This window comes from Squalius cephalus, assembly GCF_949319135.1.
Source record: "Squalius cephalus genome assembly, chromosome: 5".
Lineage (NCBI taxonomy): Eukaryota > Metazoa > Chordata > Actinopteri > Cypriniformes > Leuciscidae > Squalius > Squalius cephalus.
In genome coordinates this window covers 51,171,087-51,191,377 of record NC_137126.1, presented here as the reverse complement: position 1 = coordinate 51,191,377, position 20,291 = coordinate 51,171,087, and the positions used below count along the sequence as shown (strand labels likewise).

The 20,291-nt window shown below is 42.1% G+C and overlaps 1 protein-coding gene across 1 annotated transcript; it reads right to left on the bottom strand.

Annotated features, from left to right (window-relative positions):
* Positions 1-7,471: 7,471 nt before the first annotated feature.
* Positions 7,472-18,986, bottom strand: thap1 (THAP domain containing, apoptosis associated protein 1). The gene is made up of 3 exons (XM_079873045.1): positions 17,358-18,986; positions 16,646-16,835; positions 7,472-9,013 (listed from the first exon to the last, which is right to left on the bottom strand). Exons 1-3 carry the CDS (start codon positions 17,426-17,428, stop codon positions 8,333-8,335), a joined length of 942 nt encoding a protein of 313 aa, XP_079729171.1. The 5' UTR covers positions 17,429-18,986; the 3' UTR covers positions 7,472-8,332.
* Positions 18,987-20,291: the final 1,305 nt, after the last annotated feature.

Sequence of the window (20,291 nt, the reverse complement as noted above, 5' to 3'; positions counted from 1 at the left end):
CCAACACACTTTCCAAACACACTATCCCAACACACAATCTCAACACTATCCCAACACACAATCTCAACACTATCCCAACACACTATCCCAACACACAATCTCAACACTATCCCAACACACTATCCAAACACACTATCCCAAAACACAATCTCAACACTATCCCAACACACTATCCCAACACTATCCCAACACACAATCCCAACACACTATCCCAGCACACTATCCCAACACACTATCCCAACACACTATCCAAACACACTATCCCAACACACAATCTCAACACTATCCCAACACACTATCCCAACACACAATCTCAACACTATCCCAACACACTATCCCAACACACTATCCAAACACACTATCCCAACACACAATCTCAACACTATCCCAACACACTATCCCAACACACTATCCCAGCACACTATCCCAACACACTATCCCACACACTATCCAAACACACTATCCCAACACACTATCCCAACACACAATCTCAACACTATCCTAACACAGTATCCCAACACACAATCCCAACACAATATCCAAACACACTATCCCAACACACTATCCAAACACACTATCCCAACACACAATCTCAACACTATCCCAACACACTATCCCAACACACAATCTCAACACTATCCCAACACACTATCCCAACATATTATCCAAACACACTATCTCAACACACAATCTCAACACTATCCCAACACACTATCCCAACACACAATCTCAACACTATCCCAACACACAATCTCAACACTATCCCAACACACTATCCCAACACATCCAAACACACTATCCCAACACACAATCTCAACACTATCCCAACACACTATCCCAACACTATCCTAACACACTATCCCAACACACAGTCTCAACACTATCCCAACACACTATCCAAACACACTATCCCAACACACAATCTCAACACTATCCCAACACACTATCCAAACACACTATCCCAACACACAATCTCAACACTATCCCAACACACTATCCAAACACACTATCCCAACACACAATCTCAACACTATCCCAACACACTATCCCAACACTATCCTAACAGACTATCCCAACACACAATCCCAACACAATATCCAAACACAATATCCAAACACACAATCTCAACACTATCCCAACACACTATCCCAACACACTATCCAAACACACTATCCCAACACACAATCTCAACACTATCCCAACACACTATCCCAACACACTATCCCAGCACACTATCCCAACACACTATCCCAACACAGTATCCAAACACACAATCTCAACACTATCCCAACACACTATCCAAACACACTATCCCAACACACAATCTCAACACTATCCCAACACTATCCCAACACACTATCCCAAACACACTATCCCAGCACACTATCCCAACACACTATCCCACACACTATCCAAACACACTATCCCAACACACAATCTCAACACTATCCTAACACACTATCCCAACACACTATCCAAACACACAATCCCAACACACTATCCCAACACACTATTCCAACACACTATCCAAACACACTATCCAAACACACTATCCCAACACACAATCTCAACACTATCCCAACACACTATCCCAACACACAATCTCAACACACAATCTCAACACTATCCTAACACACTATCCCAACACACAATCCCAACACAATATCCAAACACACTATCCAAACACACTATCCCAACACACAATCTCAACACTATCCTAACACACTATCCCAACACACAATCCCAACACACTATCCCAACACACTATCCCAACATACTATCCAAACACACAATCTCAACACTATCCCAACACACTATCCCAACACACGATCCAAACAAACTATCCTAGAGAGAGAAAGAGAGAGAGAGAGAGAGAGAGAGAGAGAGAGAGTCGAGAGAGAGAGAGAGAGAGAGAGAGAGAGAGAGAGAGAAAGAAAGAGAGAGAGGGGCTTAACACGATTTTATTAGAACATTAACTTTTTCCAGTTACCATATTTCTTATCTGATCATATAATCCAAAAATTCACCTATAATAATACAATAAAACTATTTACACATATAACATTTATGCTTTGAATATCATTAATCAATTTAAAATATCCATCCATCCATCCATCCATCTTCTTCCGCTTATCCGGGGCCGGGTTGCGGGGGCAGCAGTCTAAGCAGAGACGCCCAGACTTCCTTCCCCCTAGACACTTCCTCCAGCTCTTCCGGGGGGATACCGAGGTGTTCCCAGGCCAGCCGGGAGACATAGTCTCTCCAGCGTGTCCTAGGTCTTCCCCTGGGTCTCCTCCCGGTGGAACGTGCCCGGAACCCCTTCCCGGGGGGACGTCGAGGAGGCATCCGGAACAGATGCCCGATCCACCTCAGCTGACCCCTCTCGATGTGGAGGAGCAGCGACTCTACTCTGAGCTCCTCCCGAGTGACCAAGCTCCTCACCCTATCTCTAAGGGATCGCCCAGCCACCCTGCGGAGAAAGCTCATTTCGGCCGCCTGTATCCGGATCTTGTCCTTTCGGTCATGACCCACAGCTCATGGTGAGAGTAGGAACGTAGATCGACCGGTTCCTCCTGAATCTGAGGTTCTACTATCGGCCGTATTCTCCTCTCCAGTACCCTGGCATAGACCCGGAGAGGCTGAGAAGTGTGATCCCCCTGTAGTTGGAACACACCCTCCGGTCCCCCTTCTTAAAAAGAGGGACCACCACCCCGGTCTGCCATCCCAGAGGCACTGTCCCCGACCGCCACGCGATGTTGCAGAGGCGTGTCAGCCAAGACAGCCCCACAGCATCCAGAGACTTGAGGTACTCAGGGCAGATCTCATCCACCCCCCCGTGCCTTGCCACCGAGGAGCTTCTTGACTATCTCTGTGACTTCAGCTTGGGTGATGGACGAGTCCCCCTCTGAGCTCTCAGCATACTCAAATGAAGACATGTCAGTAGGATTGAGGAGATCCTCAAAGTATTCCTTCCACCATCCAACGATATGCCCAGTTCTGTAAACCTGACGGCGCTGATCCACTTGTCCGACACGACTGTCGCGTGGTGTCGCGACGCCTCCCCACATTGGTACGTTGATGGGCGTTTACCGCTATGGGCGTGGTTTTGACCGAGCGGGAAATGTAGCGTATTAGAACAGAGGACCTGCGAGAGACTTCCCTCCGTCTCTATATGCTCTACTTCTATTGGATAGACGCGTCGCGTTTAACGGACTTCATTTGCATAAAGATGGGCATCGGCCAGCTTTTTGACGCGCAGCATTTTTTCAAATGAAGCGCCGCCTTCCCGGAATGCTTTGCGGGTGCGACAAAGTCGCTTGACGTCACCCATAGGAATATAGTGGAGCGCGGCGCGACAGAAGTGTCGCACGGACAAGTGGATCAGCGCCGTAACCCTAACCCAACCGATAGTCCTTCTCCATAGCCTGACCAAACTCTGCCCAGGCCCGATTTTTTGCCTCCAGAACCACCCGGGCTGCAGTCCGCATGGCCTGCCGGTACCCGTCAGCTTCCTCAGGAGTCCCACAAGCCAGCCAGGCCTGATAGAACACACTAACCCAACACACTATCCCAACACTTTGAGATTGAACCGAGATGAAAGATATGAGAGAGAGAGAGAGAGAGAGAGAGAGAGAGAGAGGGAGATTTTCCTCCCACTCAAACACACAAAGGTCGCGAGAGACAACAGATTAACTACATGTTAACCCCCTGGGTTCGACAATCGCGCCGGCGCGATAGGCTCGCTTTTTTTCTTATCAGTGCAAAAGAAACTCAAAATACTCTGTTGACTTTGATCTTGCATACAAGTTTCATACATCAATCGATCCTGTTAAGTGTGTATTTTTTTTTTGTGTGTGTATGCTCACAATAAAAAAAAAGTGTTGTGCTTTTTGCCAAATAAAGAAAAATAAACATGATGTGAGTTCTGCTTTCTCTCTGTCAGTGAAGTCCATTCTGAAACGCGTCCGAAAATGAACAATAACTCAGCGAATACTCAGTCAATCAGGCATACAGACACACAGGCATGAAGCTTGAATTCTCTTCTTTTAAATGAAGTATTTTTTTATAAAAAACAAATATTCAGTTTATGTAATATGTATGAAAAGAGAGAGATGTCAGTCGTTCTCATCTCAGCTCATTATGTTTTAATGTGACTCCGCCCACGGAGAGAGCGCGCTATTCAAACGCAAATGATCTGAGGCGATCCATGCAAACCTGTGAAACGGCCACATCAGCTGGATAACACACACCGCGAGTTCACTTTCAGACTCATGTACTTTACGACACTGTGAGGAATAATACTATCTTAATAATAATCCTGGAAAATTTACCTCAGAAGTGCTGGAAGTTTCATTTCGAGGAGCAATGGCTCCAGCTGAGGAATAGGTCAGTTTCTTTATTTGCTTTGTTCTAATCGCAATAGTGTCTGTACACACAAAAATACTGTTTAAATATGAATCACGTTTCAGTGTGTGAATGAATGAATGCACAGATGCGCGCTGTTGTGTAGCTACTACAGCTGGCAAAAATACTGTTTAAAAATGAATCTCGTTTTTATGTGTGAATGAATGAACAGCTTTTACCAAACTCTATTGCTATACTGAGATGAGTAAAAATCGACTACAAAAATCGGATAGATTATAAAGTTTTTACTGTAAAATACTGCCACATCAAATAAGCTTATACTGTTGCCAATTTCTGCTCATATGTTAAATATATATACTATGTTTAGTCAAAAATAAAGTCATCAACTAAGATGTTATTATAGTGTTTATTCCAATGTAGGCTATATTCAAACTAATGAATCCTTAACTTTGAATTACGTATGATAAAATGTATACTTTAGTTTTTACAAACAAAGATTACACTGGAAATATTGTTACAATTTTAATTGTTGCTGTAATTGTATAACCTTTTTAATAAAATAGCATATATATATATATATATATATATATACAAAGATAGATGTAAACAAAATCTTAAAAGGTCAATATAAGCCTTAATATATTTCATAGTTTTTATTGTGTTTTATTAGTGACACATTTGGGTAGAGAATATATTCCAAACCTGAAAATACAGTATGAGAACAATTTACATTTACATTTACATTTATTCATTTAGCTGACGCTTTTATCCAAAGCGACTTACAATTGCTATATATGTCAGAGGTCGCACGCCTCTGGAGCAACTAGGGGTTAAGTGTCTTGCTCAGGGACACATTGGTGTCTCACAGTGGATTCGAACCCGGGTCTCTCACACCAAAGGCATGTGTCTTATCCATTGCGCCACCACCCCCCTCCAATTAACTGCACAATTACTAGAAATGTTTACCTTGGATATTATACAATTTGCAAGCACAATTTGTGGGAAAAAAAACCAACAACTGTGTTTCCAACTGTAATCCAATTATATATATATATATATATATATATATATACAGTATTTGTCCATGCATTCTTTCTTGTGGCTCAGTGACACACCTGAATGAAAGGCTCATTATGTATGCAGCCTCATTATGCGGGCCCCATTGTCTTCTCAGGTGTGAACCACTCAATATTCATGATGGTGTTGGATCGTTGACGCCCCTGCGCATATTGCCTTTCCAAACAAAAAGTGTCTTAAAAAATTTAAATCAATGTATTGTTTTATGTGAATAATTAAGGATGATTTTCAGATCATTTTGAAGAAAAAACTCTAGGCGACCACATCCATTAGTCAAAAGTCTTATTGACACATATTTAGTATGTGTTTTGTGGCCTTATTTCAGAAACTTTCATTTTTATTTTTTTCAATAACCACGCATAAACATTATTTTCTCAAAAATACAAACATGTACATACATGTTGCTCATATATTATGGTAGCCCTGTTTGTGCTAAATAGAGTGTAATTACACCTTTGCCATTAATATGTTTATAAGCAACTGAAAAAAGCACAAATGTCAGGGCATGTCAAAACATCTCAAGGACCCCAAAAACACCTTAGGCCCCAGAGGGTTAATAATCAAAACAAAGTCAAAGCACTTCACTCATATTCTCTACTGCACATGATGCTCTTGACCTCAAACACGCCCACGTGATTTGACTAAAGCGGTTTCCAGCAGATTAATAATCGAGCAGCGGCGACATCTAGCGGCCATACGGAGACTCACATCACAACAGTAGTATCTTATCTACTCACGAAACAGACACACATACTCTCAGCGATATCCATTTCCTATGGAATGTCTTTATAAATTACAAATGTCTTTTCTGTAACAAGTAATGCAGGCGAATAATAACATCTAGTGTCCACATCGGATCAGTGGTGCTCAAGGTCCAGCTCCTCCTCCTGGCGTCCAATGGGGAGGAGCGATAAAGTTGTGGGTGTGGCTAGATATTCTAGCTCCACCCATTTGGTATCTCTGATCAGCCTCTTCAGGATTAGTTTAGGATTGTCATGATACAATGTGGCCTATATGTTTTGGTTTTAGTGCACTCACTTTTAAATTGAATAAAGTTTTTATTTAAAAAGGTGGTTAGTTTGATCTGACGGTGGAAAAACAAATGGTTGATATGCACTTTATATGGACTTTCTCCAAAGTTACAGCAAACAGAGCATGTGAGCATAGGCTGCGTTTACACTTGGCATTAACATGCGACCTGTATCCGATGTTGTCCACATACACATTGACAAGACCAGTGTAAACGCGCTTCTGATCGGAATGTTCTCCGATCAGCGTGTCCAGGTTCGGAGGTAGTTGAGGACGCATTGTGATCAGATCTCAGTTTAATGTAAACGCAATCCAGTCATCGTGTCTGCATTCACAGGTGGACGTCACACAACCCCCCCCCCCCCCCCCACCGTCATTATTCCCCCTCCTCTCTCCGGAACTGAGAGCTGTGTGGTTTTGCGATACAGTCGAGTGCGAAGTACATCGCAAATATACTGAAATGTTTGCCTTCGCACCCGAAAGTTGCAGAACCGTTCATTTTCTGTAAAGAACACGCATTTTTCCCACCGCAGCTGGCAACGTTCTCGGACCCTTACGTTTCTCTGTACCGTTTCCATTACGGCATCTATCCACATTATTAGTAGGCTACTTGCAGCCTCTTCATCCTCCTCATTTTGCGAGATTTGTAAAATTTCCCGACTGAAAACTGTTTTTAAAAGAAAACCCACCACTTCAGGTCAGCTTTGCACCGGAGCCATCCGTTTTCTTCTTTTTCGTGGGAATGCGAGATCCGATCCGTCATCCGGATACAGAAGCCACTTGATGTGGACAGGTGTAAACGCGCCGTGTCCTGATTGGCTTATGATCTGATCTGCTTGATCGGATCACGGTGATCGCATGTTAATGCCAACGAGTTTATCCGTATTTTCCCAGTTTACTATGGTTACTTTTAGATACTATGGTAACACTGTGATGAACTTATGAGCCACCCTTTCATAACAAATTCAAATGACAAAGAAATCAAAATAACAGATTCTGTAAGTCTCACTTTGAAGCATGTAGCATATTTATTTATTACAATATGACAGTAGTAATTCATATTTAGCTGGAATCTTTCTGTACTGTAGTAAAGTTTTGTGGTGTTTCGAACACGCGTGTCTTTACAAGACCGTGACATCAACATTCAGAAACTCAAGCACAAACAGGTCGAGGAGGAGAATCACGTATTAAAACAGTCAAACCACCTTAAGGCAACTATGATTGAACTTTTCTCAGCAAAAATCTACTTTTCCCCCAAATATGGCTTAAATTGATTCCATAATTATTACTGTTTTGTGAGCAATAAATTAATCAGAAAGAAGCAAAAAAACAACTAACTCAAAACAGCCCTTTGATACGAGACTATACAGCGACTGAAAAAGTGTATAGTAAAGTCCAGTTTGGTCATCTTAGTACATTAATCAAATAAAAATAAACTATTCAATAAAATTTCTAGACTTTTAAATTATAAATACATTTAATAACTGAACAAACACTGATCTGCAAATCTCCTGAAAATGAGAACCTGATTGACTGAAGCGTTGGTCATCGGATCAGTGTCTTTCTCCAGTGTTCCTCGAGTTATTTCTCACTCAGCACTGAAGAGCACAGACTGTCTCAACGAGTGCTGAAGGGTTTAGTTACTCTGCCCGGATCGGTTCGGAAACGCTCCAGAATCATCCGAGATGTGATTGGATGTTCAGTTTGTTCCTGATTCTGTCCTGAAGTGAATCAATGAAGCCATGTCCAGTTCAGCCTCTCGTCTGCCGTCCACACACACTTAGAACACAGGTCATGATTGACAGAGGAAGTTCACACACACTCAGAACACAGGTCATGATTGACAGAAGAATTACACCCCTCACAGCGCCCCGATGGTCTCGATGCCCTTCAGCACGTCGTAGATCTCTGTGGGCAGAATGACAAAGGATGACCCCGGTGCTGGGTCCTTCTGGCTCTGGACCCGGCTCATGGTTCTGAAGCGCTCAAGCTCCTCGTCTCCCCCTGGTGCGGTGTCCTTCTGGATCTGGACCCGGCTCATGGTTCTGAAGCGCTCAAGCTCCTGGTCTCCCCCTGGTGCGGTGTCCTTCTGGCTCTGGACCCGGCTCATGGTTCTGAAGCGCTCAAGCTCCTGGTCTCCCCCTGGTGCGGTGTCCTTCTGGATCTGGACCCGGCTCATGGGGTCCTTCTGGATCTGGACCCGGCTCATGGGAGCCTTTTGGATCTGGACCCGGCTCATGGTTCTGAAGCGCTCGAGCTGCCGCTCCTGACGCCTGCACTTCTGCTGGACCGTCTTCAGTCTCTTGCGCAGCTTCTCCATCTGCTCCTGCAGCTGCTCGACCCGCTTCTTCTGCTGACCCGTGTCCTCCACCGTGTAGTTGTGGTCGCAGGACACGCAGGCGCTGAAGTGGGCCTCTTGGATTGGCTCCGGCTGGGCTCCGGTTGGGCCCGGTTCAGGCACTGGCGTCTCCTCGGCATCAGAGAGAGGGAGGCTGAGAGGAAAGTCCAGGTCCGGGCTGAAGGAATCCTCCAGAGACGATGCCTGGGAGGTCAAAGGGGCTTTTTATTTGCATGCAATATTTCTGAAAGGCTTTAATACACTTGATAAAAATACTGAAATTACCCCTTTATGAGTGGAAACTTTCATAATAGGGAATGATGATAATGGTCTGTTGTTCCACAAGGGGGCAGTAAAGAATCAGTAATGAGGTAAAGTCACTGCAGTGTGTGAGAGTGAAAGACATCAGTAATGAGGTAAAGTCACTGCAGTGTGAGAGAGTGAAAGACATCAGTAATGAGGTAAAGTCACTGCAGTGTGAGAGTGAAAGACATCAGTAATGAGGTAAAGTCACTGCAGTGTGAGAGAGTGAAAGACATCAGTAATGAGGTAAAGTCACTGCAGTGTGAGAGAGTGAAAGACATCAGTAATGAGGTAAAGTCACTGCAGTGTGAGAGAGTGAAAGACATCAGTAATGAGGTAAAGTCACTGCAGTGTGAGAGAGTGAAAGACATCAGTAATGAGGTAAAGTCACTGCAGTGTGAGAGAGTGAAAGACATCAGTAATGAGGTAAAGTCACTGCAGTGTGAGAGTGAAAGACATCAGTAATGAGGTAAAGTCACTGCAGTGTGAGAGAGTGAAAGACATCAGTAATGAGGTAAAGTCACTGCAGTGTGAGAGAGTGAAAGACATCAGTAATGAGGTAAAGTCACTGCAGTGTGAGAGAGTGAAAGACATCAGTAATGAGGTAAAGTCACTGCAGTGTGAGAGAGTGAAAGACATCAGTAATGAGGTAAAGTCACTGCAGTGTGAGAGTGAAAGACATCAGTAATGAGGTAAAGTCACTGCAGTGTGTGAGAGTGAAAGACATCAGTAATGAGGTAAAGTCACTGCAGTGTGAGAGTGAAAGACATCAGTAATGAGGTAAAGTCACTGCAGTGTGAGAGAGTGAAAGACATCAGTAATGAGGTAAAGTCACTGCAGTGTGTGAGAGTGAAAGACATCAGTAATGAGGTAAAGTCACTGCAGTGTGAGAGTGAAAGACATCAGTAATGAGGTAAAGTCACTGCAGTGTGAGAGAGTGAAAGACATCAGTAATGAGGTAAAGTCACTGCAGTGTGTGAGAGTGAAAGACATCAGTAATGAGGTAAAGTCACTGCAGTGTGAGAGAGTGAAAGACATCAGTAATGAGGTAAAGTCACTGCAGTGTGAGAGAGTGAAAGACATCAGTAATGAGGTAAAGTCACTGCAGTGTGTGAGAGTGAAAGACATCAGTAATGAGGTAAAGTCACTGCAGTGTGAGAGAGTGAAAGACATCAGTAATGAGGTAAAGTCACTGCAGTGTGAGAGTGAAAGACATCAGTAATGAGGTAAAGTCACTGCAGTGTGTGAGAGTGAAAGACATCAGTAATGAGGTAAAGTCACTGCAGTGTGAGAGAGTGAAAGACATCAGTAATGAGGTAAAGTCACTGCAGTGTGTGAGAGTGAAAGACATCAGTAATGAGGTAAAGTCACTGCAGTGTGAGAGAGTGAAAGACATCAGTAATGAGGTAAAGTCACTGCAGTGTGTGAGAGTGAAAGACATCAGTAATGAGGTAAAGTCACTGCAGTGTGAGAGTGAAAGACATCAGTAATGAGGTAAAGTCACTGCAGTGTGTGAGAGTGAAAGACATCAGTAATGAGGTAAAGTCACTGCAGTGTGAGAGAGTGAAAGACATCAGTAATGAGGTAAAGTCACTGCAGTGTGAGAGAGTGAAAGACATCAGTAATGAGGTAAAGTCACTGCAGTGTGAGAGAGTGAAAGACATCAGTAATGAGGTAAAGTCACTGCAGTGTGTGAGAGTGAAAGACATCAGTAATGAGGTAAAGTCACTGCAGTGTGTGAGAGTGAAAGACATCAGTAATGAGGTAAAGTCACTGCAGTGTGAGAGAGTGAAAGACATCAGTAATGAGGTAAAGTCACTGCAGTGTGAGAGAGTGAAAGACATCAGTAATGAGGTAAAGTCACTGCAGTGTGAGAGAGTGAAAGACATCAGTAATGAGGTAAAGTCACTGCAGTGTGTGAGAGTGAAAGACATCAGTAATGAGGTAAAGTCACTGCAGTGTGAGAGAGAGTGAAAGACATCAGTAATGAGGTAAAGTCACTGCAGTGTGAGAGAGTGAAAGACATCAGTAATGAGGTAAAGTCACTGCAGTGTGAGAGAGTGAAAGACATCAGTAATGAGGTAAAGTCACTGCAGTGTGAGAGAGTGAAAGACATCAGTAATGAGGTAAAGTCACTGCAGTGTGAGAGAGTGAAAGACATCAGTAATGAGGTAAAGTCACTGCAGTGTGAGAGAGTGAAAGACATCAGTAATGAGGTAAAGTCACTGCAGTGTGAGAGAGTGAAAGATAATGAGGTAAAGTCACTGCAGTGTGAGAGAGTGAAAGACATCAGTAATGAGGTAAAGTCACTGCAGTGTGAGAGAGTGAAAGACATCAGTAATGAGGTAAAGTCACTGCAGTGTGAGAGAGTGAAAGACATCAGTAATGAGGTAAAGTCACTGCAGTGTGAGAGAGTGAAAGATAATGAGGTAAAGTCACTGCAGTGTGTGAGAGTGAAAGACATCAGTAATGAGGTAAAGTCACTGCAGTGTGAGAGAGTGAAAGACATCAGTAATGAGGTAAAGTCACTGCAGTGTGAGAGAGTGAAAGATAATGAGGTAAAGTCACTGCAGTGTGAGAGAGTGAAAGACATCAGTAATGAGGTAAAGTCACTGCAGTGTGAGAGAGTGAAAGATAATGAGGTAAAGTCACTGCAGTGTGAGAGAGTGAAAGACATCAGTAATGAGGTAAAGTCACTGCAGTGTGAGAGAGTGAAAGACATCAGTAATGAGGTAAAGTCACTGCAGTGTGAGAGAGTGAAAGATAATGAGGTAAAGTCACTGCAGTGTGTGAGAGTGAAAGACATCAGTAATGAGGTAAAGTCACTGCAGTGTGAGAGAGTGAAAGACATCAGTAATGAGGTAAAGTCACTGCAGTGTGTGAGAGTGAAAGACATCAGTAATGAGGTAAAGTCACTGCAGTGAGAGAGAGTGAAAGACATCAGTAATGAGGTAAAGTCACTGCAGTGTGAGAGAGTGAAAGACATCAGTAATGAGGTAAAGTCACTGCAGTGTGTGAGAGTGAAAGACATCAGTAATGAGGTAAAGTCACTGCAGTGTGTGAGAGTGAAAGACATCAGTAATGAGGTAAAGTCACTGCAGTGTGAGAGAGTGAAAGACATCAGTAATGAGGTCAAGTCACTGCAGTGTGAGAGAGTGAAAGACATCAGTAATGAGGTAAAGTCACTGCAGCGTGTGAGAGTGAAAGACATCAGTAATGAGGTAAAGTCACTGCAGTGTGAGAGAGTGAAAGACATCAGTAATGAGGTAAAGTCACTGCAGTGTGAGAGAGTGAAAGACATCAGTAATGAGGTAAAGTCACTGCAGTGTGTGAGAGTGAAAGACATCAGTAATGAGGTCAAGTCACTGCAGTGTGAGAGAGTGAAAGACATCAGTAATGAGGTAAAGTCACTGCAGTGTGAGAGAGTGAAAGACATCAGTAATGAGGTAAAGTCACTGCAGTGTGAGAGTGAAAGACATCAGTAATGAGGTAAAGTCACTGCAGCGTGTGAGAGTGAAAGACATCAGTAATGAGGTAAAGTCACTGCAGTGTGAGAGAGAGTGAAAGACATCAGTAATGAGGTAAAGTCACTGCAGTGTGAGAGAGTGAAAGACATCAGTAATGAGGTAAAGTCACTGCAGTGTGAGAGAGTGAAAGACATCAGTAATGAGGTAAAGTCACTGCAGTGTGAGAGAGTGAAAGACATCAGTAATGAGGTAAAGTCACTGCAGTGTGAGAGTGAAAGACATCAGTAATGAGGTCAAGTCACTGCAGTGTGAGAGAGTGAAAGACATCAGTAATGAGGTAAAGTCACTGCAGTGTGTGAGAGTGAAAGACATCAGTAATGAGGTAAAGTCACTGCAGTGTGAGAGAGTGAAAGACATCAGTAATGAGGTAAAGTCACTGCAGTGTGAGAGAGTGAAAGACATCAGTAATGAGGTAAAGTCACTGCAGTGTGAGAGAGTGAAAGACATCAGTAATGAGGTAAAGTCACTGCAGTGTGAGAGAGTGAAAGACATCAGTAATGAGGTAAAGTCACTGCAGTGTGAGAGAGTGAAAGATAATGAGGTAAAGTCACTGCAGTGTGAGAGAGTGAAAGACATCAGTAATGAGGTAAAGTCACTGCAGTGTGAGAGAGTGAAAGACATCAGTAATGAGGTAAAGTCACTGCAGTGTGTGAGAGTGAAAGACATCAGTAATGAGGTAAAGTCACTGCAGTGTGAGAGAGTGAAAGACATCAGTAATGAGGTAAAGTCACTGCAGTGTGTGAGAGTGAAAGACATCAGTAATGAGGTAAAGTCACTGCAGTGTGAGAGTGAAAGACATCAGTAATGAGGTAAAGTCACTGCAGTGTGAGAGAGTGAAAGACATCAGTAATGAGGTAAAGTCACTGCAGTGTGAGAGTGAAAGACATCAGTAATGAGGTCAAGTCACTGCAGTGTGAGAGAGTGAAAGACATCAGTAATGAGGTAAAGTCACTGCAGTGTGTGAGAGTGAAAGATAATGAGGTAAAGTCACTGCAGTGTGTGAGAGTGAAAGACATCAGTAATGAGGTAAAGTCACTGCAGTGTGAGAGAGTGAAAGACATCAGTAATGAGGTAAAGTCACTGCAGTGTGAGAGAGTGAAAGACATCAGTAATGAGGTAAAGTCACTGCAGTGTGAGAGAGTGAAAGACATCAGTAATGAGGTAAAGTCACTGCAGTGTGAGAGTGAAAGATAATGAGGTAAAGTCACTGCAGTGTGTGAGAGTGAAAGACATCAGTAATGAGGTAAAGTCACTGCAGTGTGAGAGAGTGAAAGACATCAGTAATGAGGTAAAGTCACTGCAGTGTGAGAGAGTGAAAGACATCAGTAATGAGGTAAAGTCACTGCAGTGTGAGAGAGTGAAAGATAATGAGGTAAAGTCACTGCAGTGTGTGAGAGTGAAAGACATCAGTAATGAGGTAAAGTCACTGCAGTGTGAGAGAGTGAAAGACATCAGTAATGAGGTAAAGTCACTGCAGTGTGAGAGAGTGAAAGACATCAGTAATGAGGTAAAGTCACTGCAGTGTGAGAGTGAAAGACATCAGTAATGAGGTAAAGTCACTGCAGTGTGAGAGAGTGAAAGACATCAGTAATGAGGTAAAGTCACTGCAGTGTGAGAGAGTGAAAGACATCAGTAATGAGGTAAAGTCACTGCAGTGTGAGAGAGTGAAAGACATCAGTAATGAGGTAAAGTCACTGCAGTGTGAGAGAGTGAAAGACATCAGTAATGAGGTAAAGTCACTGCAGTGTGAGAGAGTGAAAGATAATGAGGTAAAGTCACTGCAGTGTGAGAGAGTGAAAGACATCAGTAATGAGGTAAAGTCACTGCAGTGTGAGAGAGTGAAAGATAATGAGGTAAAGTCACTGCAGTGTGAGAGAGTGAAAGACATCAGTAATGAGGTAAAGTCACTGCAGTGTGAGAGAGTGAAAGACATCAGTAATGAGGTAAAGTCACTGCAGTGTGTGAGAGTGAAAGACATCAGTAATGAGGTAAAGTCACTGCAGTGTGTGAGAGTGAAAGACATCAGTAATGAGGTCAAGTCACTGCAGTGTGAGAGAGTGAAAGACATCAGTAATGAGGTAAAGTCACTGCAGTGTGAGAGAGTGAAAGACATCAGTAATGAGGTAAAGTCACTGCAGTGTGTGAGAGTGAAAGACATCAGTAATGAGGTAAAGTCACTGCAGTGTGAGAGAGTGAAAGACATCAGTAATGAGGTAAAGTCACTGCAGTGTGAGAGAGTGAAAGACATCAGTAATGAGGTAAAGTCACTGCAGTGTGTGAGAGTGAAAGACATCAGTAATGAGGTAAAGTCACTGCAGTGTGAGAGAGTGAAAGACATCAGTAATGAGGTCAAGTCACTGCAGTGTGAGAGAGTGAAAGACATCAGTAATGAGGTAAAGTCACTGCAGCGTGTGAGAGTGAAAGACATCAGTAATGAGGTAAAGTCACTGCAGTGTGAGAGAGTGAAAGACATCAGTAATGAGGTAAAGTCACTGCAGTGTGAGAGAGTGAAAGACATCAGTAATGAGGTAAAGTCACTGCAGTGTGTGAGAGTGAAAGACATCAGTAATGAGGTCAAGTCACTGCAGTGTGAGAGAGTGAAAGACATCAGTAATGAGGTAAAGTCACTGCAGTGTGAGAGAGTGAAAGACATCAGTAATGAGGTAAAGTCACTGCAGTGTGAGAGAGTGAAAGACATCAGTAATGAGGTAAAGTCACTGCAGTGTGTGAGAGTGAAAGACATCAGTAATGAGGTAAAGTCACTGCAGTGTGAGAGAGTGAAAGACATCAGTAATGAGGTAAAGTCACTGCAGTGTGAGAGAGTGAAAGACATCAGTAATGAGGTAAAGTCACTGCAGTGTGAGAGAGTGAAAGACATCAGTAATGAGGTAAAGTCACTGCAGTGTGTGAGAGTGAAAGACATCAGTAATGAGGTAAAGTCACTGCAGTGTGAGAGAGTGAAAGACATCAGTAATGAGGTCAAGTCACTGCAGTGTGAGAGAGTGAAAGACATCAGTAATGAGGTAAAGTCACTGCAGCGTGTGAGAGTGAAAGACATCAGTAATGAGGTAAAGTCACTGCAGTGTGAGAGAGTGAAAGACATCAGTAATGAGGTAAAGTCACTGCAGTGTGAGAGAGTGAAAGACATCAGTAATGAGGTAAAGTCACTGCAGTGTGTGAGAGTGAAAGACATCAGTAATGAGGTCAAGTCACTGCAGTGTGAGAGAGTGAAAGACATCAGTAATGAGGTAAAGTCACTGCAGTGTGAGAGAGTGAAAGACATCAGTAATGAGGTAAAGTCACTGCAGTGTGAGAGTGAAAGACATCAGTAATGAGGTAAAGTCACTGCAGCGTGTGAGAGTGAAAGACATCAGTAATGAGGTAAAGTCACTGCAGTGTGAGAGAGAGTGAAAGACATCAGTAATGAGGTAAAGTCACTGCAGTGTGAGAGAGTGAAAGACATCAGTAATGAGGTAAAGTCACTGCAGTGTGAGAGAGTGAAAGACATCAGTAATGAGGTAAAGTCACTGCAGTGTGAGAGAGTGAAAGACATCAGTAATGAGGTAAAGTCACTGCAGTGTGAGAGAGTGAAAGATAATGAGGTAAAGTCACTGCAGTGTGTGAGAGTGAAAGACATCAGTAATGAGGTAAAGTCACTGCAGTGTGAGAGAGTGAAAGACATCAGTAATGAGGTAAAGTCACTGCAGTGTGAGAGAGTGAAAGACATCAGTAATGAGGTAAAGTCACTGCAGTGTGAGAGAGTGAAAGACATCAGTAATGAGGTAAAGTCACTGCAGTGTGAGAGTGAAAGACATCAGTAATGAGGTAAAGTCACTGCAGTGTGAGAGTGAAAGACATCAGTAATGAGGTAAAGTCACTGCAGTGTGAGAGAGTGAAAGACATCAGTAATGAGGTAAAGTCACTGCAGTGTGAGAGAGTGAAAGACATCAGTAATGAGGTAAAGTCACTGCAGCGTGAGAGAGTGAAAGATAATGAGGTAAAGTACCTGTAGTTTGCTGAAGCTGAAGAGCGAGGGCACTGCGTTGTCCTTCAGCACACGGTTGTTGCACTGGTGTTTGAAACAGTCTCTGGTGAAGTGCTGAGAGCAGATGTTGCTGTACTTGGTGGGCTTGAAGTTTCTCCTCTTCATGGCGGACACCCATTTTCCACAGACGTCCGGCCGGGCCAGAGGAAACCTGTCATACACAATAACACCAATGGATTATAATAACATTAATAATACTTGAGAAAATGTTGTGTACAATAAGAGTAATGAACATTCTGTCAATCAAACCTGTATGACTTATTTTCTTCTGTGAAACACAAGCAGACATTCTGAAGAGTTTTGACTTCCAATATACAGACAAAAACAATGAGACGTTTCTCAAAACATATTTTATTTTCCACAGAAAAAAAGAAAGTAATACAGGTTTGAAAATGATGACAGAATCATAATTTAAATTAGCATATCATTGAACATTCATGTTCCTTAAACTAATCTTTACTAACAAACAAACAATACAGTGTGGCTGTAAAGTTTGTAGCGCCAAAGTTGAAGACCAAAATGAGAACCAAACCAAACTAAACTAAACTAAACTAAACAAACAGTGTCTGAAGCTGCAGCTGATCGACTAGAGTCACACATTAAACAAACACAAGAACTATGGAAATAAAACAACATCGAAACACAGTCACCAACACTGGCGAGTTCAGCTCACTTATGAAAGGAGATGTTTTTATCTTTCTGGTATCTGTTCTTGCATCCGTACGCCGAGCAGGACTGGACCATTTTTGGCTGCGATCTGAAATATGAAGATCAGGAATAATAATAATATTGACTGTGGATCTTGTGTGTGAAGCGGAACCTCATGGCTGACAGAGACGCGCTTCATCCGGGTGTTTCTCAAAGATTCAGTGTGTGTTTCTGTGTGATTCCGTGTATCTCCGGCAGGAGGCGCTCATCGGCTCTCTCTCTCTCTCACACACACACACACGCCGCATTCAGATCTCACGACGACTGTAGACATTTAAACTCAAAGTGTTATAATCTTTTGATTATATTATGTCCAGCACCATAAAAAAGGCACGCAAATCTTCCCCAGCAATCAATATAATATTCAATTTAACAGTTCATATCCAGTGATCACAGTCTCTGTGATTGGCTGATGCTGAAGTGCGCTGAGGAGAGTAACAGCTCTCAGGAGACAGCGCTCTCCGCGTGTCCAGTCTGGACTGTAATTTACACGTTATTAATAGCATTTACCAACTTTATACACAGTAATCGTTTAAAATAGACAGTCAAAATTCAAAATAAGATCATTAATATTTAGACTAATCGACGTCCGGGCCGCCAATTCCCGCCCTTTTTATTCATCCGTCATGATAATTTCCATTAAGTTCAACACGATTGTTTTATTTCAGTGCTGAGGCTACGTGAGAATCCTTCAAATCTGATTGGCTGTTGCTAGAAAGGACACGTCTCTTTCTATGACGACACTGGGAGCACGTCAGGTGATTGGCTGTGATTGTAAATAAATGATGATGATGCTGTAGCCCGTGAAGACTGAGGTGTACATTTACATTGATCGAACTAGAAAACTTTACAGTATGTTTAATTTTTTATGCTAATAATTATGTTCAGGTACACAAATGATATACCCTGGATATCTTAAAATAGTATTGATAATTATTGATGCGTTATAATCTTTCCAGACACAAACAATTACCAATATAGTAAGTCAATGGAAAAATCACATACAGACTGTAAATAAGTGGTTATGAAGAGGTCATGAATGAAGAGCCCCATCCAACTCCATCATTATGACACATTTATAAATAACCCTCTTGTTTTCAGACACATAATAATTTGTATTTCATTAATATTTTGGCTAACTCTCCAAGTCTCTCTCTTCACCTGCTGTCTTAAAGAGACACTCAATTCTCATTCCATCCAGATGTTTAGAAAATAAAACAAGATGAAACCATATCTCTGTGAGTCCATCACTAGCGGCGCCAGGATTTTGATTGGAGGTGGGCCTCCAGAAAACCGGATGGGCCAGTTAAAATAAGCCAAAAAAGAAAAAGAAAAAAAAAAAGAAAACGGGGTCCCCTTCATCTCCATTTCAGCGCTTTTTTGCGGCACTGAGGACAGCGACTCAGTAGAATTTAATGCGTAATTAGCATAGGTAAAATAAAAATTAAACAGGATTTTTTTTTTGTTGCTTTTTTTAATACAATTACAATTTCATTGTATTGTTTAATAAAAGTATAGGCCTATTATTTTTAGTTTATTAACAGCAACAACAGCTGTAAAGATGAAGTTGACGATCGCAATCTCCGTAGTGAACGTGCCTATAGAGAGAAATGCACATCATGGATTACATAATCAGAGAGTAGCCTAATTCTTTTCGTTTTAAATTGTTAAAAAGACATTTCAAGCTTTCTTAAGATATATTTCATGTCTGTGAGGCCTACTCTGAGTTTCGTTAAGTTAGGATGAGATGCGCTCCAGTTCAAGAGCAATGCAAGTGACCGCGCTGGCGCCTCCATGATTATATCGTATCGTATATTCTTATTTATTAAATCCAGGCAATTGGTTGATAAAAAAAATATTAAAATTAAGATAAAATTTATACAAAACGAAATTCACTTAAAAAAAGGCTTTCTACAAAACAAAACTTAATTAAGTGGTCAAAAACATGTCTGTCCCACTCCATGTCTCTCGATATATTGCGCATCCTATCTTACTCGTGCTGTTCACTTTACATAATCAACATAGATGAAAAAATAACATTATAATATTTTAACAAATATGAAACTAAATGAGCTTATTTAATGACTACAACACGTATAGGCCTTCAGACTCTCTATTTGTACAAATTGCTGCACATTCATTTACTTCTGAATTTTGCACACATAAGTTGAAAGGCATTTGTTTGTGCATAGTAAAACATATCTGCAACATTTATCAAGTTCACTGATATGCGTGCATTTATTAATTATTATCTTAATGAATGTAACAAGGACGACGCATGTAAACTGCGTTGTTTGTTTAGAATGGAATGGATCGCAAATAGATCCGAATAAAGAAACGTACAAAACTATAGTAGAAATGGGTATTAAACCAACCTCATAAACCAATGGTAGCGCCGCGGCTGGAGTCCATATGAAGCCCATGGATATCTTACTGACCCGCTTCAACATTATCATCATGTGACCATGTTCATCTGGGCTTCTGGTTTCTGATCCAGGGCTTGAGGTGATGCCATTCTGACAGATGATTGACAGGAACGGTTTCCTCTGCAAACCTCATTTATCTACTCTGAATGTTGTGTTTAGTAATGAGTCTTTATACAGCCATATATACAAGTTACACTGCATATTAGTGGAAAACTTGAAGCAGAAGTGTCCAGTTTTGTTATTTTGCAGTGAATCTCCTCTGATGAATTGGACATGTTTAGAAATGTTTTCACTGGACCAGTTTGGTCCACAGATGGTCCTGAAGCTGATCTCATCGGCCTTTAACATCATTTGGATTCGAAGCATAAATCCTCTCTGAATAACCGGTTGTGTTGTGCTGTGTGCGGTTCTGCATCACACACGGTGTGTTTGTGGTGTAAACAGGAAACACACACACACAACACACACACACA